Raw genomic sequence first — 27,493 nt, forward strand, 5'->3', positions numbered from 1 at the left:
TGTATCTTCTGACTTTGCTGGGAGATACAACCTCAGAACAAACTACCTGTTCCTCAGGTTCTTAGATTGTTGCCATTCCCTCTTCTTCAATGATTCTCAAGTTTCAGGTTCAGGAGTTGTATTGTAGATATTACCTTGAGACAGGAATCCGCAACTCTTCATTTGTATTGGTTTTGATTTTCTGTAGCAATCTCTGTCTGTTTCCTTCATTAAGGTTTTCTCTGGGGAAAAGAACAAAGATTTAGAGTATAGGTAGGGATTGTGCTGATTTAGTGAAGTGATGCTTATTGGTTCTCTTCCAACATCTATAAGTTCACCAGCCCTGAGTAGTTACCTAGGTTTACATTACCATTTATGGTTTACCTCTTGTTGATCATGTCTGAAGTCTAATTAGACAATTGTTGGCTATCAGCATGATCTATATGCAATTATTGCATCTTTATGATTATTTTTTGTCATGCTGACATTTTGTGTGGTTCATAGTTGGGTAAGATTCTTGGTGTCTTTACTCCTTTGGAAACTTACATAGCACTGAATATAAAAATATAGACTCTTGGTTTCTTTAAAATTAATAGCAAAAGGAACAATTTACTGTACTCTCTTTGCTGTACTTTTTTTGTATTTTTGCTGTTTATTTTTTCTTTTTTTAAATTGAAAGTAAAGTCCTCTTTTATACAATATATCCAGACCACACTTTCCCCTCTTCAATCCTCTCCCTCATATCTACTCCCCTTCCATTTCCTCTTCAGAAAAGATCAGGCCTGTGAGAGTCGGACATTCCAACAGGACAAAACAAGATACACCTAGACAAGGCAAAAGCTCTCACATGGAAGCAGATATATGCTCAGATTTGGAGCTAGAAACCTCAGAAGAGAGAGAATGTACAAGGTTTGTATTTATGGGTCTAGGTTACCTTGTTCAATATGTATTTTTGTAGTTTTATCCAATTTTCTGCAAATTTCATTTTTTAAACAACTGAATATTTTTTCTTTATTTTTTGAAGTTGTAATATAATTAAATCATTTTCTGCCTTACCTTTCTTCTGTCTAAACTTCCACAAACAGCTTTCCTAGCTTTTTCAAATCTACAGCCTCTTTCTTCATTAAATGTTATACAGGCATATATGTATGTATATACACTACCTATATAACCTGCTCAGTTTTTATCATGTTACTTGTCCAGGGCTGACCATTTGATGTTGGATAACTGATAGGTGTGCTCTTCTCTGGGGAAGAATATTTTTCCCACTCTCAACCTTTTTTCATTCCATGTAGATTTTTGAGTAAGGCTAAGGCCTTACTATCTCTCCTTGGACCACTTTGGCATGTGTATTAGCATTTTCCTTGTTCAGTACATGTTTATGTATTCATATTGGTAAGACTTATGAATATAGCTTCTGACATTATTAGAAGACACAGTCTTAGAAAAACCTCTGATCCTCTGCCTTTCACAATCTTTTAGCCCCCTGTTCTGTGTGTTCTGTGAGCCTTAGATGTGGGAATTGTTTTGTAGATGTGTCAGACGTGACTAGGCTCCAGAATTCTGCCATTTGATTGGTTATGGTTTTATCTCAAGAATTGTTGCAAAGAACATTTTTTTTTTTTGGTGTGAGGTGAACTCTACTTATATGTGGATTTAATGATATCTTGGTAAACATTACCCTCTTTTATTAAAGTGATGGTTTTAAGTTTTCCATTTAAACTGCATTTGTATATTTATACTTGAACTTACATATATTATAGGTATTGTTAGGTAGCTAGTTCATAGATTAATTGCTTATGGTTTTCTCAGATATATTTGCAGTAATTACACCTACTGCCTTCTTTTGAATTGATCTACCCTATTCTTATTTAGAGCAGCACTTTTCCTGTTTCCCCAGTCAGATCCCTTGAACCCTGGTACTTCATTCTCCACTGTCCCCACCCTCTTCCCTGGTCTCTACAGTTAGTCTGAGGTGAATACTCACATCTGAAGATTGGAGCCAGATGCCTGAGAATAGAGAGAACATATGACATTTGTCTTTCTTGGTCTGGGTTACCTAACTCAATATAATTTTTTCTATTTCCATCCATTTGTGTGTACAACATTTTACTATCCCTTTATCAGTTGAAGAGGAGCTAGGTGTTTCCATTTTCTACCTATTGTGACTATGACAGCAATTAGAATGTCTGAGCAAGAATCTCTGGAGTGGGATGTTGATTCCTTTGTGCACATGTCCAGGCATGGTATAATTGTCTCATGTGGCAGATTTATTTTTAGCATTCTGAGAATTCTCCACACTTATTTAGGGATTGGCTAGCCCCCTTTCCCAGAGAGCCAATTCTTTGCCTGTCCCACAGAAGAATCTCAATTACCATACAAAGCCTTCTTATGCTCAAAAAAGTAAAGGATTACAAGAAAAAAATTTAGTTCATGTATTATTATTTTCAGTTACTATCATGTAATTGATTTTTAATATGTCTGTTGGCCACAAATTTGTAAGTAACACGAATAACTAAATAAAATGAATTTTCAGCAGTGGCTTCTATTCTGAAATAGATTGTGAGATACAGTGAGGGGCTCTTTTATTTTTGTTTAAATATACATTTCAGAAAAACTTACTGAAAAGTAGTTAAATAAATTAAATTTTTTAAATTTACTATACTAAAGGATTTTTACTAAGAGAAAGACTTAGCTAATTCATTAATATGATCTTTATTTTCTATATTGTGTTTTGTTCTTAAGACATTTTAAAGAGTTCTTATCAGGTCTTAAAAGAATAATGTAGCATTTTGGGAAAAGGATGTATCCTAGCAGTCCTACACTGGAAGCCAAAATGGAGAAGATTTCTGTTCTCCCTGAGCTGTCCTAGCTAGGTGTTTTTCTTTCATCTGATACTGGCCCCAGATCAGATTCACACCTGCCCCATTAGTATGCACAGAGGGGAGCATCCCTAATACCAAAATTCTCTCTGGGCTTGTTCATTTGCCTCAGCCAGTCAGTGAAAAGGAACAAAAGCACTTAAAGTAGAGCTTTCCTGCAGCTCCTTCAGAGAGACTTTCCCTGAAAGATCTTTATCTAGTCCTGCTGGTTCCTTCCTCCCAGAAGCAGAACTTCAGATGCCTCAGGCTGCAGTTCTGTTCCTCTGTTAGCTGCCTCTGGAGGTAGGAGCTTTACTCTGTTTCTGTTTTCAGGGTCTGTGTGGTTTGTGTTCATAAATCAAGCTTCTGCTTTTTTATCAAGGGAAGTTTTTGTAATCCCTAAACTCACATTAGGACAGGTGTACTTCCCTAATCAGAGCTTTCACCTGGATTAGTTCCCCAGTGGTTTGTGTTCATCTGTCCTTGCAATCTTACTCCCAGAGGCAACAGCCCCTGAGGGCTTCACTCCCTCACCTCACTGGGAGTCAGTGGGGGAAACCAAAAGTGCTTGAAACAAAGCTTTTCTCAGAAAGGTCCTTTCTCTGATAGGAAAGAGCTTTACTCCTGAATAGTTCTTCATTCTGTCCTGGCTCAGCTCTTCCCCACAGATGGAGTTTCTGATGCTGCCACTACTGCCTCTGCAGACAGGGCTCAGCTTTATTGCTCTCTCCAAGCCAGGAGCTTCCTCAAGATGCTATGCACTTTCTCGAGCATCTTTGGTTAGGTTCTAATTGTGGAGAGATTTTTGATCACTTTTTACTGGCTAGAAGAGTCAGAACTTTAGCAGAGAGGATTTGCCCTGTTCTAAGAGGTTTGTTGTTTTTTTTCTTAGAGTGAACCACAGGTGAATTCCTGCACTAATATCTCCAGGTGATTCTTATTTTTTGTCCTTACAGAAAGAGAAACTGAGAAAGTTCTGAAAGCTTTTTACTTTTTGGAGAGAGATTAAGTATTTTAAGAAAGCTTTTAGAGAAAGACCACCAAGTTTTTTCCCAGAAAGTTTTAGTTTTAGAGAAGCCAAATTTTGCCAAGACTTCTAAACTTTGGTTTATTTCAACCATGTTTTTACCTCAGGGAGAATTACTTTCTCCTGCCACTAGAGACCAACAGCTACCCACAGGAATCTTTTTCGCCCAATAAGCTTAAGGAAGAGCTTTTATCTGCCTGTTAAGCTCAAAGAAGAGCTTTTTTCTTCCCAGTTTGTGTTCATAGCCCTAAAATTAGAAAATTATAGACTTTGTTTCTCTGTCTTGTAGCTTAATATATTCTAAGTTTTCCTTATGCTATTTTTCTAAATTTTTTCTACACTGCCTTACTCTAAGTTTCTTCCTGCACTGTATTGCTACACTCTACCTTCCTTATATTTCATACATAGAAATTAAGAGAGAGAGAGAGAGAGAGAGAGAGAGAGAGAGAGAGAGAGAGAGAGAGAAATCTTATTAGAGAAGATTCTATGCTACAGCCTTATACTCGAACATCCTTCTAGTCCATTTTTTCTTTTTCTCTTTAGGATAAAACCCCCACTCTAATTAACTTTTTTTTTTTTTTTTTTACTACAAAACCAGGTCAGACCCTCTTTACCTGGCAGGGCCTAACTCTTTCTTTCACCAAGCACTTTGGATATTTCTGTTTGTCTTAATCCCTGTTCAGTGGTGACATCTGTGGGGGTCCATCCATCACCCCCACATTTCCCCCAGAGTACTCTTGAGTAGGAGCAGCAGGAAATATTAGTTAGAAGGATAGAGAGGAGAGAAACAGAGAGAAATGCAGGATAGTCTCATAGGGCCTGGATCCTAATCCATCAGGCCTTGACTGTCTCTGCCCTAGGATTTTTAAAGGAATGCCAAGGGATGGAGCACAAGACCTCTCCCCAGCACAGCCAAGTGCAGACCATCTCAGACACCTGCACTCAGGCCTATGGTCCAATCATCCTCTCTATACAGACCTGCTGGGTAAAGCCACTAGGAAACCTGAAAGTGGGCTCCAACAACCTTTGCTTTGGGAGCCATTTTCTTTTAAACCATCACATTCTACTCACTGGCCTCAAAAATTGTAACAAATTAATGCAAAAATACTTTCAGTCCAACTTCAAAAGTCCGCATAGTCAGTAACACTACCAAACTCATTTAAAAGTCTGAAGATCAAAGTCTCTTCTGAGATTCATTTAATATCTTAACTCTAATCACCTGTAAAAATCAAAATACAAAATCAGATAATATACTTCCATCATGTAATGATGGCACAGGATTTACATTACCATTCCAAAATGTAGAGAATTGAGCACAATGAGGAAATATTGGACCAAAGCAAGATCAAAAACCAGCTGAGCAAACTCCAAACTCTGCATCTCTATGTTTGATGTCAGAAAGCTCTTCAGATCACCAACCATGTTCAACTTTGGTTTTTTTTGTTTTTTGTTTTTTTTGTTTTGTTTTGTTTTGTTTTGTTTTGTTTTTGGTTTGGTTTTTTTTTTTTTTTTTTTGAGACAGGGTTTCTCTGTGTAGCTTTGCGCCTTTCCTGGAACTTGCTTTGTAGACCAGGCTGGCCTCGAACTCACAGAGATCCGCCTGGCTCTGCCTCCCGAGTGCTGGGATTAAAGGCGTGCGCCACCATCGCCCAGCTATGTTCAACTTTGTTGACTGCAACACACTTCTTTCTCTTGGGCCATTTTCAGTCCCTGTTATCAGCTCCCCTAGGCAGGTCTTGCAAGGCTCTGGCATCCCCAACATCTTGGAGTCTCCAACGCAATCCAGGCTTCAACTTCAAAGCTTCGCACAACCTCTCTAGGGACAACACTGACACATGTCTGGACTCAGTGGCTTTCCTTAGTCACATGGGTAATTTCCATTGCTCCTTTCTTCTATCCTTAACTACAGAACCATATGGATGGAGCTGCCAAGTTCTGCTGCTTCCTGGGACTGAAACATGCACCCCATCATTTAAATACATCTACACCAACTTTCTGTTTTTAATGAGTACCTTCACACCTCAATTTGGGTGTTCTGAAACTTACTCTTTGACCAGGCTGGCCTCAAACTGAGAGTTTTGCTAGCCTCTGCCTTCCAGGTGCTAGGATTAAAGGCATGTACCATCATACCTGGATCTAAGCTTTTCTTTAATTTCTTTTCACAAGTTGGAAACTTAGCTGGGTGCGATCTTGCCCTGAGGTCATCACTCAATTTATACCATTACTAAATCTGTGTATCTCTTTGCTCAGCTTGCTCCTCTTTATTATGAATCTTTATTAGAGTTACCACTAATAACCACAGGACAAGAGTCTATACTAGGCTGTTTTTAGATTTTTTTTCTGCCAATGGAATTAATCCAAATTATTTCATATCTCTTCACTTTAGCCTCAGGCAGACTCTTCTGACAAGGGCAAAAATCAAGCACGTTCTTTGCCAAACTATCAAAAGAATAATCTCTTGGCCATATATTAATATTCTTCTATTCTGTAACCTCTTGAGCAAGGCCCCAGAGGTTCATCAAATCATACTAAGCACCACCATGTTCCATGCTCATATTAGTATGCCTCATTAAGCAGGACTTAAAGTTTTCAACTGCTTTTCTAATCCACTGTTCCAAGGTCCATATTTCATCAAACAAAATCATGGTCAGGTCTATCACAGCATTACCTTAGTCCCTGGTACCAACTTCTGTCTTAGTTACAGTTTCTATTTCTGTGAAGAGACACCATGACCACAGCAAGTATTGTAAAGGAAAACATTTAATTGTGGTTCCTCACAATTCTGAGGTTTAGTTCATTATCATAATGGTGGGAAGCAAGGGAGCATGGAGGCAGACATGGTGCTAGAGCAAGAGCTGATATTTTGACTTCACATTTTGACTCACAGGCAACAGGAAGTGGGTATTATCTTGAGAATATATGAGTCTTCAAAGCCTGCCTCCACAGTGACACACTTCCTCCAATAAGGCCACAACCTACTCCAACAATGCTTTGGCTTCTAATAGTCCAATCCCTTCTTTCAAACCATCACACCCTCTAAATTATTTTTCATGCTCCACTTTCTTGTAATGTCTCCTTCTGTCCTTTTATCCAGTAGTGATATCTATCCTTGATGGTAAAGCATTTTTAATAGATAAAGAAGAAGGATGGATCTTATTTTCTAATCCATTATGTTAATCTGTGTCCTTTTATTGGGGAATTGAATCTTTTTAGTTGAGAGTTTTCCATGAACAATGGCTATTGATTCCTGTTATTTTGTTATAGTAGTGTGTATTTTTCTCCAACTTTTGATTTGTCTCTCTGGTGATATTTATTCCCCTTTTCACCTTAGATGTGGTTAACCTCTTCAGACTGAAGTTTTCCTTCTATTGCCTTCTGTAGAGTTGGAGGTATAGATAAATATTGCTTGCATTTGATTTTATCATGGAATTTTTGTATTTCTTCCTTTTTTTCTGATTGAAAGTACTCCTGAAAGTAGTCTGTGTGTCTTTTTTTTTTTTTTTTTTTTTGGTGTTTTTGGTTTTTTGAGACAGAGTTTCTCTGTGTAGCTTTGCGCCTTTCCTGGAACTCACTTGGTAGCCCAGGCTGGCCTCGAACTCACAGAGATCCGCCTGGCTCTGCCTCCTGAGTGCTGGGATTAAAGGCGTGCCCCACCACCGCCCGGCTAGTCTGTGTCTCTTAATGTTTGTATTACATCTATTTAGGCCCTTCTGGGTTTTAGAGTCTCCCTTTAGAGGACAGGTGTTATTCTAATGGGCCTGAATTTGTATATTATTAGTCTTTTCCCCTTACAGCTTCCAATAATCCTTCATTTTTCTGTACACTTACTGTTTGATTATTATGTGTTAATGGTAATTTCTTTTATGGTCCAGTCTTACTTGGTGTTCTGCATGTTCTTGTAACTTTAAGGCCCTCCTTCTTTAGGATGAGGACATTTTCTTCCATCATTTTGTTGAAAATATTTTTTGACCTTAGCATGACTCTAGTCTTCTTCCTTTATCTCTATTAAGCTTAGATTCTTTTTCACACTGTCTTACTGTTCCTGGAGTTTTTCATATATTTTTTTTCAATTAACATTTCCTTTAACTGAAGAATCCCCAATGATAGGAGTCAGAGAAGTAATACAGGCCCCTACAATAGGATCATTTTTTTCTAATTGAATGTCCATTTTTTTTCATTTTTTTTTCTGGAGTTGAGTCCCTTATCATTGAGTTATTATCAAAAGATGGATACTAATCCTTGATTTTTTTTTGGTTCTATGTGTGAGACTTGGTTTTTCTTAATTGATTAAAATTTATTCCTATTTAACTACAGTCACATAGAGCCATTTAGTCTTGTTTTAAATAGAAAATACAGGCCAACAAAGTACAACAAAGAAACTGTGGTAGTTTGAACAGCCATATCCCATTCGGGCTCATATATTAACTGCTTGGTCATTAGTGAGTGGCCCTGTTTGACAGGAATTAGGAGGTGTGGCCTTTTTGGAACAGGTGTCGCCTTGTTGGAGGAGGAGGGATATTGGGTGTAGGCTCTGTCATTTCAGAAGACCAAGCCAGGCTCAGAGGCGCTCGCTCTCTCTCTCTCTCTCTCTCTCTCTCTCTCTCTCTCTCTCTCTCTTTCTCTCTCTCTCTGTCATCCTGCTATCTACAGGTCTCAATGTGGAACTCCCAGTAACTTTCTAATGCCATGCTTGCCTCCATGCTACCACACTACCTGCCATTCTGTAAATGGACTAAACCTCTGAAACTGTAAGCCAACACTAATTAATTTTTTCCCTTGTAAGTGTTGCCATGTCATGGTGTTTCTTAACCGCAGTAGCATACTCATTAAGACAGTAACCAGTTGATTATATTTTTTCCAATATAATTTCCATTTACTCTTTTGGCTGCAAATATAAACAAAAAAATTTTATTCATAATATTTTTATTATTTACTTTTAGAGATTATAATATAATTACATCATTTCTTCCTTTTTAATTTCTTCCTCTGAATCTTCTAATATACCTACTGCTGATTTTATTCAAATTCATCCATGGCCTGTATGGTGATTAATTTTTGTTACATATATATGTGTTTATACACACACAGTGACACACACAAACACACACACAAGTACCATCTGCTCAGTATGTATATTTTTACTTGAAATTACGTTTTCAGGGCTGATCATTGGTAAATGATCATTTAATAATCAATTGATATGTTCTTCCATGGGGAAAAGTGTCACAGAAAATGACACAGAGACTTATAATTAATTATAAAAGAGCAGCCTACTGCTTAGACTTGTCCCCCTAGCTCCTATAACTGAAATTAACCCATGTCTTTTAATCTAATTGATTTTGTGTGGCTCAATTATCTTTACTCTGTAATGTCCATCCTGCTTTCTCTCCATCTGGCTGGTGACCCTGCCTTTCTTATTCCCAGCACTCTCTCTGTACAGAAATCCCTGCTCTAACTCTTACTAGCTATTGGCCATTGAGCTTTTCATCAAACCACAGTGACACATCTACACACAGTGTAAAGGAATATTCTACAATATCCCCTCCCACTTTTTCTAAATAAAAAAAAAGTTTTAACTCTAACACAGTAAGATTATTTACAATAAGAACAATATCAGGTAAGAATTACATTCACAATGTCCTGTCCATTTGTATTTGTCAAATTTAGAGAAAATACTCAATTATCTGTCCTATCTTTGTCCAGTTTTATACCTAAACCATTTTTGTCATAACCTGTGTTACCATCCTAAAAATATCTTTTTAGACTTTAAAACATCTTTTTGGATAAACAGTTTAAGCTTTTATGTTTCTCAACCTTATAAATTTTATGCCTCTTAGATAAGTTTCTTTTCTGAATTTAGTAACAAAGGAAATTGTAAAACTATAACTATCTATATCATAGACTCAAGAAGGACAGAATATTAATTGACTAAAGAGGAAGTGCAGAGAAATCAACTTCCAAAACTAAGGGAAATGACAGAAACAGCTGGCTGCCTAGTCAGTCACCCAAGTTTCCTCTGTAAAGTTGGGTAATTCATCTTTGGCCTACAGGCCTAGCACATGTGACTTTTCTGTAAAGCAGGAATTTTGGAGGATTCCCCTTCCTTGTCTTGACAAAGTTTGGCAGACACTTTCCTTTGTATACAGCTTATCTAGTTTGGACAGTGCACTGTCAGTAGTTGAGGCAAGGGCAGTTTCTTATCCAAATGGCTAGCTTTGCTACAAAGAAAGCAAACTCCATACGGAGGTTCTTCAATATGCATCATCCTTTCCCGCAGTAAATTGAAACTGACAGGAGCAGACATGTCTCACTGTCAAAAAACATCCTTATGTTTTAAAACATATTAAATGCCATATTTGAAGTGTTTGAAGATCATCTATCTACCTAAAATATATTTCTGTATCAACTTGAAACATACATACCATCATTTTATAAATTTGATTTTTATAGAGTATTATTAACCCATATTACTTTATTATGCTAAATATCTTTCAAGGATAAAAACTTTACATTACTATTACAAATGAGCTGCATATGTACAGTACAAGAATAGAAACATATATACAGTATAACAAAAATAATGTTAATTTGTATCAATAAACAAAAATATCTTAAACAATATAGTAGAAACATAAAGTATACATACAGTATAACAAAAACAACCTTAACTTTTTATTAATATACTAAAATTCATAACAATGTGAAATATTTGAGACTAGACATTTTCAAAAGTAGACTCAACAATCCATTTTTTTCCCATGATTTCTATACTATATTCCCTCTTTCCCTTCAGAACGAGATTCCTGAATCTAATCTCCTTTGTTTAGCTTTTTCCCTGGCCATGTCCAGCAGCAATATGTAACTAACCCCCAAAATGGTGACAAACATCCATAACCCATTGAATGGCAAAAAACACCCACCCTACCTCTTGGGAATGTTGGCATCATATTCTCTATACTGCATCCTGTTGTCTGGGGGTGATGGCCTCTTTGGGGGACCCAAGAAAATTAGGATAAGGTGTAAGTCCTAGTTAGAATAGTCTGTGAGTCTGCACAATCACAGCCAGCAGCCCTGAAGCTGTTCTGGATGCAGAACTCTGAGGAAACCACAAGAGAGGTATTATGAAAGGCTGGATAACCTGGACCACCCATTTTCATTTCAAGATCCCCTTGTTCTGAAAACACACAAACTTTCAAAGGTAACATATATATCTACATTAACAAAAGTATAGAATGTGCAGTGTGTACAAAGCAGGCAAAAAATGATTTTTTGTTTTATATTTGAGCAGGTAAAATATACATCAGTATGTTGGGTTTTTTAGGTTTATTTCCTTATGTCTGTAACCAGGATTTTCAAAGAGTGTCCCCTGATGAAATGTGATCTCTATCAACCTTCAATGAATCCACAGCCTTTTGTTTTCTGTGGAAACAAAAGCATAACCTCTTCTCCAATGCAACATATTTTTTTACTTCCATTTTGAAGTTAACACATTTATAAAATATATAAATTGGTTCAGTTTTGCAGTTTCCATAATCCAGTGTCTCTCAGCAGCTATTGTTCACACCTCAGCAATCAAAAAATTTAAAGTCAACAAAACACTACATAGGATTCAGAATCGCTGTATATTTTCTCTCTGTACATGGTTTATGGTTTTATATTATTTTATTTTATTTTAAAGACTTTATTTTATTATTTATTAACTATTTTTCCTTGACTGTCTATACCCATTTTCTTTTCTTTTGAACCCTTCACAGGTTTTTTAAACACACTGTAACCTGTTTAGAGGTCTTTTCCTTTCTGGATGTGTCTTTATTGAGCATCTTAAACTGCTATGTCATCCAATGGTGTGGCTCATTGCTGGAGACACAACCAAACACAAACTACCTGTTCTTCTGGTTCTTAGAATGTTACCATCCCCTCCCCTGTAATGATCCCTGAGTTTTAGGTTCAGGAGTTGTATTGTAGATGTAACCTTGAGACAGGGATACAAAACTCTTCATTTCTGTTGGTTGTGGTTTTCTGTAGTGGTCTCTGTCTGTTTCCTTCATAAGGGTTGATTGCTTTACATTTCTTTGGTGAAAACAACAAAGATTTAGAGTATAGTTAGGGATTATGCTGATTTAGTAAAGTGATGCTTGTAGGTTCCCTTCCAACATCCATAGGTTCATTAGCCATGGGTAGTAGCTAGGTTTACATTACCAGTTATGGTTTCCTTCTTGTTGATCAGATCTTAAGTCTAAGTAGACAATTGTTGGCTATCAGCATGATCTATATGCCTCTATACTCTCTATATAACTTGTTCAGTCTTTATAATGTTATTTGTATGTATGTTTTCAGTGCTGACCATTTGGTATTGGATAACTGATATGTGTGCTTTTTCCAAGGGAAGACTATTTTTCCCACTTCCAGCCTTTATTCATTCAATGTAGATTTTTTTGTATGAAGTTGGGGCCTTAAAGTCTCTTCCTGAACTACTTTGTAATGTCTATTAGCATTTTCTTTGTTCAGTTTATGTTTATGCATCACATTGGTAAAACTTAAGAGTGTAGCTCCTGATATTGGGATACACAGTCTCAGAGAAAAAACTCTGATCCTCTGCCTTTTACAATCTTTTAGACCCCTGTTCAGCATGTTCTCTGAGCTTTAGATGTGGGAATTGTTTTGTAGATGTATCAGACATGACTAGGCTCCAGATTTCTGCCATTTGATTGGTTATGGTTTTCTCCCATAAATTGTTGCAAAGAAATTTTTCTTTGGTGAGGGAAAAACTATATTTATATGTGGGTATAATGATATTTTTGTTAAACATTAGCCTGTTTTATTAAAGTGATGGATGTAGATTTTCCATTTAAACTGCATTTGTATATTTATACCCAAAGTAACATGTATTATAAGTATTTTTAGATAGATAGTTCATAGTATGGCTGCTTAGTATTCTTTCAGATGTATTTGAGTTAATCTTGTATCCTGCCACATTACTAAAGAAGTTTATCAGCTGTAGGAGTTCCCTGGTAGAATTTTTGGGGTTGCTTATATACACTATCATATCATCTACAAATAGGGAAAGTTTGACTTCTTCCTTTTCAATTTCTATCCCTTTGATCTCCTTTTGTTGTCTTATTACTATAGCTAGAACTTCGAGTACTATATTGAATGAATATGGGGAGAGTGAACAACTTTGTCTTGTTCCTGATTTTAGTGGAATCACTTTGAGTTTCTCTCCATTTAATTGGATGTTGGCTATCAGCTTGTTGTAAAATGCCTTTATTATGTTCAGGTATGTTCCTTGTATTCCTGACCTCTCCAAGACCTTTATCATGAAGGGATGTTAGATTTTGTCAAAGGCTTTTTTGACATCTGAGATGATTTATGGTTTTTTTCTTTCAGTTTGTTTATGTGGTGTATTACATGGACAGATCTGTGTATGTTGAATCATCCTTGCATCTTTGGGGTGAGGCCAACTTGGTCATGGTAGATCATTGTTTTGATGTATTTTTGGATTCTGTTTGCCAATATTTTATTCAGTATTTTTGCATCAGTGTTCATGAGAGAGATTGGTCTGTAATTCTTTTTCTTTGTTGCATCTTTGTGTGGTTTGGGTATCAGGGTAACTGATAAAAAGTGTTTGGTAATGTTCCTTCTGTTTCTATTGTGTAGAACAATTTGAAGAGTACTGGAATTAGCCCTTTTTTGAAATTCTGGTAGAATTCTGTGCTGAAACCATCTGGTCCTGGACTGTGTTTGGTTGGAGACTTTTAATGACTGTTTCTATTTCCTTAGGGGTTATTGGCCCATTTAAATTGTTGATCTGGTCTTGATTTAACTTTGGTATATGGTACCTATTTCCATTTCTTTCAGATTTTCCAATTTTGTGGAGTACAGGTTTTCGAAGTATGACCTGATGATTCTCTGGATTTCCTCATTGTCTGTTGTTATATCTCCCTTCTCATTTCTGATTTTGTTGATTTGGATGCTCTCTCTCTGCCTTTTGGTTAATTTGGATAAGGGCTTATCTTCTTGATTTTTTTCAAAGAACCAACTCTTTGTTTTATTTATTGTTTGTATTTTTCTCTTTGTTTCTACTTCATTGATTTTAGTCCTCAATTTGATTATTTCCTGGCATCAATGCCTGCTGGGTGAGTTTTGGTTCTTTCTGTTCTAGAGCTTCCATGTGTGCTGTTAAGTCATGAGTGTTAGATTTCTCCATCTTCATTATGTCGGTATTTAGTGCTATGAATTTTCCTCTTAGCCCTGCTTTCATAGTGTCCCATAAGTTTGGATATGAAGTACTTTCATTTTCATTGAATTCTAGGAAATCTTAATTTCTTTCTTTATTTCTTCCTTGACTCATTGGTGATTCATTTGGGCACTGTCCAGTTTCCATGAGGCTTTCTGTAAATTTTGTTGTTGTTGAAATCTAACTTTGAGCCATGGTGGTCCAAGAGGATACAGGAGGCTATTCCAATTTTTTTTTTATCCATTGAGATTTGCTTTGTGATTGAGCATGTGGTTGATTATAGAGAAGGTTTCATGGGGTACTGAGAAGAAGGTATATTCTTTTGTGTTTCAGTGAAATGTCCTGTATATATCTATTAAGGCAATTTGAGTCATAACTTCTGTTAGGTCCCTTATTTCTCTGTTAAGTTTCAATCTGGCAGATACACCCAGTGGTAAGTTGCGGTGTTGAAATCTCCCACTATTAATGTGTGGGGCTTGATGTGCAATTTAAGCTTTAGTAATGTTTCTTTTATGTATGTGGATGTTCTTGTATTTGGGGCATAAATGTTCAGAATTAAGACTTCATCTTGGTCAATTTTCCCTGTGATGAGTATGTAATGTCCTTCCTGATCTCTTTTGATTTATTTTAGTTTGAAGTCTATTTTCCTAGATATTAGGATAGCTACCCCAGCTTGCTTCTTAAGTCCATTTTATTGGAAAGTCTTTTCCCTGCCTTTTACTCTGAGGTAGTGTCTATCTTTAAAGATGAGGTATGTTTCTTGTATGCAGCAGAAGAATGGATCCTGTTTTTGTATCCATTCGGTCAGCCTGTGTCTTTTAATAGGTGAATTGAGACCATTGATATTAATGTATATTAATGACCAGTGATTGTTAATTCCTGTTATTTTTGTTGGTAATTGTTGTGTGTTTCTCTTCTTTGGTATTTGTTGGTGTGGGATTATCTATTGCCTGTATTTTCAGGGTTGCATCTAACTTCCTTAGGTAGAATTTGTCCTTCTAGTGCTTTCTGTAGGGCTGGATATGTGGATAAGTATTGTTTAAATCTGGTTTTATCCTGGAATATTTTGTTTGCTCCATCTATAGTGATTGAGAGTTTTGCTGGAAATAATAGTCTGGGTTGGCATCCATGGTCTCTTAGTGTCTGCCTAAGGTCTGGCCAGGACCTTCTGGCTTTCAGAATCTCCATTGAGAAATCAGGTGTTTTTCTGATGGGCCTGACTTTATATGTTACTTGGCCTTTTTCCTTTGCAGCTCTTAATATTTTTCTTTATTCTGTATGTTTAGTGGTTTGATTATTATGTGGCAAGGGATTTTTTTTTTTAGATCCAGTACATTTGGTGTTCTGTAAGCTTCTTGTACTTTCATAGGCATTTCCTTCTTTAAGTTGGGAAAGTTTTCTTCTATGATTTTGTTGAATATATTTTCTACATCTTTGAGTTAGTATTCTTCTACTTCTTCTATCCCTGTTATTCTTAGGTTTGATCTTTTCATGGGGTCCAAGATTTCCTGTACATTTTATGTTATGATTTTTTTTACTTTAGTGTTTTCTTTGACTGATGAATCTATTTCCTCTGTTGTATATTCAATGCCAGAGATTGTCTCTTCCATCTCTTGCATTCTGTTAGCTATGCTTGCATCTGTAGTTCCTGTTTGTTTACTCAGGTATTCCATTTCCAGCCTTCCCTCAGTTTGTGTCTTCTTTATTTCTCTATTTCAGTTTTCAAATTTTGGACTTTTTCATTCACCTGTTTAATTGCTTTTTCTTGGCTTTCTTTAAGGGATTTACTCATATCTTCCAATTATTTGTTTGTCTTTTCTTCAAATTCTTTAAGGGTAGTTTTCATTACATCTTTAAAGGACTCTATTATCTTCTTAAAGCCTTTTTAAAGGCCTATTTCTTCTGATTCTTCTGCTTTGGGATGTTCAGGTCTTGCTGATGTAGCACCACTAGGTTCTGATGGTGCCATATTGGTCTTTATATTTACAGTTGTTGACTGTACTTTTGCACTGGTGTCTACCCATCCCTTCCTCCATTCCATGCAAGTGCTGTCTGTTTCTCAGGGAGACTCTTTTGGCTCCATTGATACTTTTGGTCCAATCGGAGGTCTTGGTCTAATCCAGGCTCTTGGACAAATCTGTGCTGATGGATTCTGTGTCTCAGGGAGCAGTACTTAGATCAATGGGCACCAGTGGGCTCTGTCTCAGGGAGCAGCTATTCCCAATGGGTGCAGGGTGGGACCTGTTTTCTGTTCCCAATTGGTGCAGGGTGGGCTTGTGGTTTTCACTGGTGTTGCAGGGGACTGATCTCTTGGCTGTAATTGAACTTTGAATATGTGTATTACCCACAAATTTATAAGTAATAAGAATACCTAAATAAAGTGAATTTTCAGCAGTAGCTTCTATTTGGAAATAGATTCTCTGTATGTGAGACACAGTGAGGGGCTCTTCTATTTTGTTTAAATATATATTTCAGAAAATCTTACTGAAAAGTTAAGTAAGTTCAATTATTACTATACTAAATTAAAAGATTTTATGAGAAAGACTCAATTCATCAAAACAATCAATTTTTTCTAGATTGTGTTTTGTTCTTAAAATATTTTAAAGAGTTCTCATCAGGTTTAACAAGAATAATGTAGCACTTTGGGAAAAAGATGCATCCTAGCAGCCCTGCACTGGAGGCCAAGATGGAGAAGATCTCCACAGCCACCATGGCCTTGTCCTTGGTGCTGTGGTAGACAGGGAGGAAGGTGACCCAGACACTGCAGAACACCAGCATGCTGAATGTCAGGAACTTGGCTTCATTGAATGTGTCAGGCAGGTTCCTGGCCAGGAAAGCCAGAGTGAAGCTCCCTAGGGCCAGGATCCCCAAGTATCCCAGCACACAGTAGAAAGCAGTAAGTGAGCCCTTGTTGCACACAATGATGATGTGACTATGTTCAGAGTGTGCATCTGCCTCAATATAGGGAGGCGAGGTTCCCAGCCAGACTCCAAGAAGAATAAACTGGATCAGGACACAGATGGGGATGACAGAGTTATGGATGCCTGAGACAAGCAGCCTTCTCATTGTCCTTCCTGGTTTCAGGGCTCTAAAGGCCAGAATTACAGTTATAGTTTTGGCCAAAACAGTGGACAGAGCCAGCGTGAACACAAGTGCAAATGTAATTTGCTGCAATATGCAGGAGGCTGTGCTTGGGTGGCCAATGAAGAGGAAGGAACATAGAAAGCAGAGGAGGAGGGAGATGAGCAGGATGAAGCTGAGCGTCCGGTTATTGGCCTTAACAATGGGTGAGTCTTGGTGTTTGAGAAAGATCCCCAAAACTACAGCTGTGCTCACAGAGAAGCACAGAGCTGTACAGGCCAGAGCCATGCCCAGAGAATCCTCAAAGGACAGGAATATCACTGACTTGGGAAGGCAGTTGTTTCTTTCAGGATTTGAATACTCTTCAAGTGGGCAAGGGATACACTCCTGTTGATCTATGGGAAGAAATGAATCAACATTTAAGCTTCTACAATTATTTACATTTTGTACTTCAGCCATGAAGAGCACTGAGGTTGTGTGTAGCCTTGTTAATTCTGCCTTACTATCATGTCAAGAAGGACACTAACTCTTTAGACATCCCCTTCCTAATGTCTGCCATGAATACCTCATGATACACCATGGGCCGACAAGTTTATTCTTGTTTGTCGAAGGCATTGAAAATAAACTTGTAATCTATTTGTTCAATTGAAGTAAAACTGTCAAGTAATCCTTTAAAGAATTCTAAACTTAAGCCACACCAGCTTGATCAGACTTCAACTACTCAGGTGTCTAGTCAGAAAATTTTTTTGTGCGTGTCCCAGCCTGCTGGTGGTAGGGACAAATCTCTCCCACTTGTGTCCCCCAAGTAAACACACAGAGGCTTATATTAATTATAACTGTATGGCCATTAACTCAGGCCTACCATTGACTAGCTCTTACACTTAAACTCAGCCCATTCTTGTTAATCTACATGTTGCCACATGTTCCGTGGCTTTACCTGTGTGCCATTACATGCGGCTCTCTGGACTGTGGGCTGGCTTCTGCTGACTTAGCCTTCCTCTTCCTAGAATTCTTCTTGTCAGTTTATCCCACCTATACTTCCTGCCTGGCTACTGGCCAATCAGTATTTTATTTATCAACCAATCAGAGCAACACATTGACAGCATACAGAAAGATATTCCCCATCACAGATGCAGGCCAAACCAGTCAGAACAGTGATCCCCTGCTACACCAAAGGCCAAGCTAACAGCCAGAAGGACAACTTCCAACTTGAACAGGGATTCCCAACTAGACCAGAGGTCAGACCAGCTGCCAGAAATCCAGGCCAAAAAGACTAGAAAACTAAAGAGCAAACAGAACCGAGAAAGAAAACACCCAATGAATGAAGAGTAATTCAGAATTCAAGGACTAGAACTAATCATTCCAACCCCAGATGCCTAAATGCCAGTGTAAAAATACAATAAACAACAGCTAAAGCAATATGACCCCACAAATCCATCCATCCTGTGATATCAAGACCTAAATATTTCAACATTGCCAAAGCAAAAGAAAATTACCTTGAAACAACTATATTGAATATGATAGAAGTCCTTAAGGAAGAAATGAAAAACTCCTTTAAATAAATTGATGAAAAGCTAATTGAAAAATAAGATGAAATGAACAAATCCCTTAAAGAATATCAAGAAAGTCAAGAATAATACAAGCAGGTGGAGAAAAGTATCCATGGCATGAAAATTGAAAGAGAAGAAATAGCAAAAACACAAACTTAATAATTTCAAGAAAAAGAACAATCTGAATGAGCAAATGTGAACTACAGATACAAGCAGCACCAACAGAATGCAAGAGATACAAGATGTTGAGTGCAAAAGAAGTAGTTTCATTGGGCAAAGAAAATGCTCAATCTAAAAAATTCTTAACACAAAACGTCAAGGAAATCTTGGACACTGTAAAATGACCAAATCTAGCAATAATCAGAAAAGAAAAAGGAGAAGAATCTCAGCATAAAAACCCAGAAAATACATTTAACAAAATCATGGAAGAAAATCTCCATTACTTAAAGAAGGACATGCCTCTAAAGGTACAGGAAGCTTAGAAAAAACACACAACACCACATAGGTTGGATCAGAAAAGAAAGTCCTCATGTCACATAATAATCAAAACACTACATGTCCAGAACAAAGGAAGACTACTAAAAGCTGCAAGGGGAAAAAGGCCAAGTAAAATATAAAGGGTGGCCTATAACAATCACACACGACTTCTCAAATGAGATTCCAAACCACAGAAGGGCATAAACAGATGTTTTGTAGACGTTAAGAGACAACAGGTGACAGCCCAGATTAATACACCCAGTGAAACTATCAATCACCATAGATATAAAAACCAAAAGTCAAATTTAAACAGTACCTACCCACAAATCCAGTCCTATAGACAGTACTCAAAGGAAAACTCTAACCCAAGGAAGTTAAATAACACCCACAAATACACTAGCAATAGTTAATCTTTCACCAACAAAATCAAAAGAAGAAACACACACACACACACACACACACACACACACACACACACACATTACTATCACCAGCACCAACAACATAATAACAACAATTACAATCACTGGTTATTAATATCTCTCAACATCAATGGACTCCATTCCTCAATAAAAACACGCTGTCTGTGTTTTGTATCCATCCATCAAAATGGATACAAAAGAGGATTCATCCTTCTGTTGTATACAAGAAACATGCCTCAACATTAAAGGTAGATATTACCTCTGAGTAAATGATTGAAAGAAATATTTTTCCAGTCAAATAGACCTAAGAAGCAAGCTAGTGTAACTACCTTAATATGTAACAGCATAGGCTCAAACCGAAGTTAATCAAAAGAGATGGAGAAGGAAGTTCATAATTGGAAAAATCCACCAGGATGACATCTCAATTTTGAATATCTGTGCCTCAAATGCATATTTGTGGCATTTGTGAAAGAAACATTTCTAAAGCTTACATCACACATCGAACCCCACACATTAATAGTGGGAAACTTCAACACCACTCTCTTGCTATTAGATAGGCCATCCAGATAGAAACTAAACAAAGAAATAATGGAATTAACAGACATTATGACTCAAATGGGCCTATCAGGTATCTACAAAACATTTCACCCAAACAGAAAAGAATGTATCTTCTTCTCAGCACCTCGTAGAACCTTCTCCAAAATTGACCATATACTTGGGCACAAGGCAAATCTCCATAGCTATAAAAATATTGAAATAACCCTCCGTATCCTATCAAACCACCATGGATTAAGCAAGATAAAGCCTACAAACTGAGGGAAACTGAACAGTTCGCTAAAGATGACCACTGTGTCAAGGAAGAAAGAAATTAAAGCCTTCCTAGAATTCAATGAAAATGAACACACAACATAGGTAAACTGATGGGACACAATGAAAGCAGTACTAAGAGAAAAATTCATATCACCAAGTGCCTGCATAAAGAAACTAGAGAATTTTCATACCAGGGACTTAACAACACACTTGAAAGCTATAGGACAAAGAGAAGAAGGCCTCCCAAGAGGAGTAGATGGCAAGATACATCCAAATATATAGAAGAAGCACAGAGTACACCAATAGACAAAAGCAGAAAAGAAATCCCTACAGCATATCATTACTAAAACACTAACAAAGAAAAATATTTGAGAATAAATTTTAATTATAACAAAAAACATAATAAAAAGGTATGTTAAAAGCTACAAGAGAAAACAAAACACAAGAAAAATATAAATGAAAATCTAAGAGATTAGAAGCTGATTTCTAAATGGAATCCATGGGAGCCAGAAAAGCCTAGAGTAAAGCATGTCAAGTCCTGAAAGACTATGTTGGCCAGCCTAGAGAAATGTACCCAGCAAATTATCTGCCTTACTGAAGGAAAAATATAAACTTTCTAAGACATAAACAGCCTACAAAATCATATCCATCAAACCAGAACTAAAGAAAACATAGGAAATAATATTTATGACTGAAGAAAGCAATGACCATAGCAGAGAGATGGTAGAAAGAAATAAGAAGACATAATTATTACAACATAAAACACCACTGAGACCACAGAAAACAACAAATTTCAACAGCACAGTGACCACAAATAACACAAGTTTCTACAATATCTTAAATATCAATGGCCTCAATTCTTCATTTAAAAATGTGGACTAGCTGAATGGATCATAAAACAAAATTCATCTGCCTGTTCTCTACAAAAAACATATCTTGATTTTAAAGATAAACATCACCTTAGAATAAAATGAAAGACAAAATACTCCAGTTTCATACATTCAGGAAGCAAGCATGCATGCCTACCATAACATCTGGCAAAGTAGATTTTAATTTAAAACTAATTAGAAAAAGTAAAACAGGAAACTACATTCTAATCAAGGGAAGAGTTTATAAAAAAAAAGATATTACAACTCTACACGTGTATGCATCCAATTCTGGGGCAGCTAATTTTATAAAAGTTGTACTACTCTGTTTAGTGACACAGTAACAACAATCTACTAATAGTGTGTGAATTCAAAAGCCCACTATCTCCAAGAGACAGGGCATCTGGGAAAAATAAAGAGAAATATATCAGAATTAGGTCATATCTCAAATCTCCTGGACTCAACAGATATCTACATAGTATCACACACACACTGCAAAGAAAATTTATTCTACTCTTTAAAATATGGGAGCTCTTCAAAAATAACCCAGATCATGGAACACAAAACAGATACTTACAAGTTCAAAAAGATTGAAATACCTGTCCTATCTTAACCCAATACAAGAAAACTTAAACTTGACAGCAAATATATCTCTAGTAAATACACAGACTCCTTGGAGATAAAACAACTCAGTACTTAATGATGAATGAGTCAAAGAAGAAATCAAGACAAATAAAAAATTTCCTGGAACTAGCTGGGCAGTGGTGGCACACACCTTTAATCCCAGGACTCGAGAGGCAGAGGCAGGTAAATCTCTGTGAGTTCAAGGCCAGCCTGGGCTACAGAGTGAGTTCCAGGAAAGGTGCAAAGCTACATCGAGAAACCCTGTCTCAAAAAACACACAAAAAAAAATTTCCTGGAACTAAATGAAAATGAAAACACAAAACAACAAAACTTCTGGAATACATTGATAGGTGTTTTACAAGGGAAACTTACAGCTCTAAGTGCATACATTAAAAGTTATCAGATGGAACACAAGTGGATGGCTTAATGATGAAACTCAAAAATTGCAAAAACAAAAAAATGCAAACACAAACCAAAATAATGGCAAGAAATAATAAAATCAGAGTAGAAATCAATGAAATAGAAACAAAGAAAACAGTACAAAGAAGCAACCAACCTTAGAACTGACTCTTTGAGGAGATAAACAATAAGGACAGACACTTGGCTCAAGTAACCCAAAGAAAGAGATAGAGAAGTCAGATGAAAAATCAGAAATGACAGGGAAATATTACAACAAACACCAAGAAGTATAGACTATTGTAAATGGTCTAATACTGTTTTTAAAAGGAAAAGAAAACCTGTATTCCAGTGTTCTTGAAAACCTATATGAAATGGATAAGTTTCTAGATTTGGCCAAACCATAAAAATTAAAGCACCAAGTCAACAAGCTAAACAAACACATAATACACAGAAGATTGAAACACCAATAAATGCCTTCCAGCTATAAAAATGTCCAGGTCCAGATGAACTCACAGCAGAATTCCACCAGACATTCGAAGAAGATGTACAGTCAGACCTTCTAAAATATTTAAGAAATAGAAGAGAAGGATCATTTCCAAGATCCCTTAGAAAGCCATTTTCATTCTAACACCAAAACCAGGTAATGCCACAACAAAAACAAGAAAACCACATGCCATTATCCCTGATAAACACAGACTCAATAAAATGGTTGCAAATAGAATACAGACTCACATCAAAACTATTTACACCAGCACTAAGATGGCCTTGTCATTGAAATGCAGGAATAGTTCAACATATTCAACTCAATAAGTGTAAAATCCACATAAATGGTTGTATAGATGAAAGACACATTTACATCTCAATAGATAAAAAAGGTGACAAAATTCAAGTGCCTTTATCATAAATGTTCTAGACAATATAAAGAGGGAACATGCCTCAACACAATAAAAGTAATATATAAGAAACCCACAGGCAATATCATTCTCAATGGAGAAAAGCTTAAAACAATTCCACTGAAGTAAGAAATTAGGCAACTAAGTCCACCACTCCCACTCCATTTCAATATTGTTTTCAAAGCATTAGCTGGAGCAATAAGGCAAAAAAAGTAAATTAAAAGAACACAAATAGAGATAGAAGTCAGATGATATGGTATCATACACTAGAGATCTCCCAAAAATACACCACAAAAATTCTTGAAATGATTAACAAATACAGCCATCTCACAGGATACAGAATCATCTTGCACAAATCAATGTCCTTTATTATACACTAACAACAAACATAGAAAGGAGATCATGAACAGACTCCCATTCACAATTTTCCTAAAGAAAATAAATTATTTAGGAATAAATCTAAGCAAGGAAGCAAAGAGCCTTGACAGTAGAATTTTAAACCTCTGAAGAAACCAGGAAAAGACAGTAGAAAATGAACAAACATACCATCTTGTGTTCACAGATTGATAGAATTAACTTTATGAAAATGAACATTGTACCAAAAAAACTATTTATAAATTCGATGCAAACCCAATCAAAATCTTGATCTAATTCATTGCAGATAGAAAAAGACTGTACCAAAATTCAATACACCAAGGAGACCAAAATAATACTGAATAAAAAATAACTATGAAAGTAGGATTACCATTCTGAATTTTATGATATATTATAGAGGCACAATAAAAAAAAATAATACCAAAATACTATGGCACTGGCAGAAAAATATATCTGTAGACCAATGCATAAATACAAAACCCAAACTTGAGCACATGTTAGATTAGTCATTTAATATTCAATAAAGACACTAAAAACAAGATAGAGAATTGAAAGCATCATGAAGACATGTTCTTCGAAAAACTGGAGTTCCACATGTAGAACAATGAAATTACAGCCATATCTAGCACCTTCACAAATTCTAACTCCAAAAGATCAAAGACCTGAACCTGAAAAAGGAACACTGAAACTGTTAGAAGAAAACATAATCAAAAGTCTCCATGATCCAGGTTTAGGAAAAGACTTTCTGAATAGAACTCCATTTGACGAAGAATTAAGGCTAACAACTGAAAAGTAGGACTTCATGAAATAAAATGCCACTTTACAGGCAAAGAAACAATCAACTGAGTGGGGATAAAGCCTGCAGAATGGGAGAGAATCTTTACCAGGTGTATATCTGACAGTGAATTGATATCCAGAATATACAAAGAAGTGAAAAAAACAAAGTCTTAAAAAACAAATGACCTATTCTATAAGAAATGATCCTCGGGTCTGAAAATAAGATTTCAGTTGGAAATAAAATGACTAAGAAATAATTCATAAAAGTTTGTCATCCTTAGCAATTATGGACACATAAATAAAAACGTTAGATTTCATGTTACCCCAGGAAGAATATAAAGATCCACAGAACAACCGACAAATGCTTTAGTGACACAGAGGAAAAGGAAATCTTCATTCATTTATGGTGGGATTGTAACTGGGGCAGCCACTGTGGAAATCACCGTGGGGAAAAGTAATTCTGCCCCATGACCCAGCAGTACCACTCCTTGTCTCACATCCCTAGGACTCCACATCCTGCTCCACAGGTATCTGCTCTGCATGTGCAATGTGGCTTTGTTTACAGCAGTTAGGAAATAGAAAACCATCTAAATAATCTAGAACTGACTAGTGGATAATAAAACTGTGATACACATAATCCATGGAAAACCATTTGAGTATAAAGAAAAATGAAATCATAAACATTGTGGATATGTGGGTGGAACTAGAAAAGATTATATTGAGTCAAAAAACCCTGACCCACCAAGACGTGTTCTTTCTCATCTGAGACTCTTAGCTCCAAATCTTCAGATGTGAGTACATGTCTTGGAGAAACTGCAGAAGACAGGAAACTGAGCAGGACCACTGTGGGAGCTGGGGAATAACAGAATGGAATAGCAGAGAAGGAATGATCAGAAGGGGAAATGCAAAAGAGGGAGACTCTAATCATGGAGGTAAGAGGGAGATAAATACAGGTGAGGGAGGGAAGAGAGTGAAATAACAGTAAGGATGTCTGGAATAAGTGATGTGATCGAAAAGGAAAAATGGGACGGGGGAGCTTTGGGAAAGAGAAAGGGAAGTAAATACAGATGAAGGAGGGAGGTGGTAAAATATCAGTAAGGATGTCTGAAAAGCCACAAAGACTCATAATATTACTATACCTAGAAAAACTCTATAATACCATTAATTCTCTTTATACTGATACGTATAGTTCTAGTAAACCTTTCTCCTCTGGGCTGATGCTCCTCCCTCCAAGTCCAACACTATGAACACAAGCCCAACACCAGATATGAGAAGCTTCCTTTGGAGTTGTTGTCCAGGGTTGGTGAAGGGGTTCCCAAAGCATACCGCCTATCGTTGTTGCCCTTGTTTATCCTGCAGAGTTGAAAAGTGAGTCCCTACTGCTGACGACACCATGAACTTCAGAAACAGAGCCCAGAGACCCTTGAGGTGGAACTTATATGAATGCCCTTTCCCTGAGGACTGGTTTCACAGTACCAGAAGACATCATGCAAGCTTCCAAATGATGGAGACAACCAACAGTCCTACCCTGCTATGTCCACTGAGAGCCATATCAATGACCAGCATAGCACAAAATCCTAAGGGTGCGGTAGTGGCCTGCATACCTTGACAGTAATCAACAGCTCTTTAAATAGGACTCAAGATCCACTCAACAATAAAGAAACCATTCCTATGCCTGAAACCTAAGTACTCAATGATAGTGAAGTCATGATTATTACTAATTTACTAAACTAGCATAATCTGTAACAACAATCTGTAAATGTTTGTCCTGATACCCACAGATAATGGTAGTCTTCACCACACACACCCCCAGCAAGAAAACTTCTCTTCACAACAGATGAGAACATTATGGACCAATCAAATGCAGATTTGTGGAGGCCATCTCCAGTGGATAAATCTCCAATACCATTCCCAAACCAAGGTTCACAGAACATTTTCAGATTAGGGTGTGGAAAGATGGTAAGAATTGAAAGTTCAGGGATTTTTCTGTGAGATTGTGTCTCCTAGTAACATCATAAGCTAAACCCATAAGTCCTATCAACATGACCACCTAGATATGTGGAACTGACCAGGGACAACAGCAGCAGACATGCCAAAGTATTCAGGAGAATGACCACAATGCCCCAACCCTACCCAAAGAACAAGATGCAACCACAAAATGTTGAGAGGGGGAGAAATGGTCTTCCCCAGAGAAGAGCACAGTTTGTCACTCCATACAAAATGGTCAACTCTAAGAACATATATGCAAGTAATGTCCTACAGAACAATCCAGTTATATTAGTAATTCATATGTATACATACATGATTATAACCCAATCAATGAAAAAGAGGCTGTGAACGTGAAAGAGAGTAATGAGGTATATATAACACCTTTCACATCAAGGAAAAGAAAGAGAAATAACACAATTTCTTTATAATTTCAAAATCAAAAGAAAAGGAAACAAAAAACGAATGCTTGATGTAGAAATTGCTCTAAGAATCAGGGTAGGAGTTAGTATAATATATAACTCTGTAGAGAAAAGGGCTTTACCATGCAAACCTAATAACCTGAATTTGAATTCTAAACACATGCCAAAGTCAAGGAAGATGCCCCAGCTTCACAAAAGTGTCCTGTGTCCTCCACATGTGAGCTGTGGCATATACATGCATGCACACATGCACACACACATCAAAATAATTAGAAAGAGTTATTTTAATAACCTTTTCTTTACCTGAAGACATCCACTAAGGAATTAGATATTTCCAATTATCCTGCCCTTATGATGATGACAATCACATAGCACTCTACCAATAATTTAACCTATGGTAATATTACCTCTTAGAAAAATAAATTCTATTTAATTAATCTCCCTGACTTTCATTTGTTGTGATAACATATTCCATTTATTATACAGTTGTTTAAGTGTTGGTTTTATTGAAGCCAGTAGTTAAATAGTAGATTGTCATCATTATCAGAATTTCATATTTTACTTTCACCAATTTTTCTTTATGTTATCTTTCATTATTTAAATTGTAATATAATTACTTCATTACCTCTCTTCTCATTTTTCCTCTAATCTCTCTCCTAGACTCCACATAGTCTTGTTTTCTATTAAATTTATTCCTCTTTTTCATT

The 27,493-nt window shown here is 36.6% G+C and overlaps 1 protein-coding gene across 1 annotated transcript in view; it reads right to left on the reverse strand.

Moving 5' to 3' along the window:
* Positions 1-16,666: 16,666 nt before the first annotated feature.
* Positions 16,667-27,493, reverse strand: part of LOC131897954 (vomeronasal type-2 receptor 116-like) — a 45,236-nt gene continuing 34,409 nt past the window's right edge. The window contains exon 6 of the mRNA XM_059248983.1: positions 16,667-17,580. Coding sequence (XP_059104966.1) covers positions 16,667-17,580 — 914 coding nt within the window. The remainder of the gene's footprint in view (positions 17,581-27,493) is intronic.

This window comes from Peromyscus eremicus, chromosome 23, assembly GCF_949786415.1.
Source record: "Peromyscus eremicus chromosome 23, PerEre_H2_v1, whole genome shotgun sequence".
Lineage (NCBI taxonomy): Eukaryota > Metazoa > Chordata > Mammalia > Rodentia > Cricetidae > Peromyscus > Peromyscus eremicus.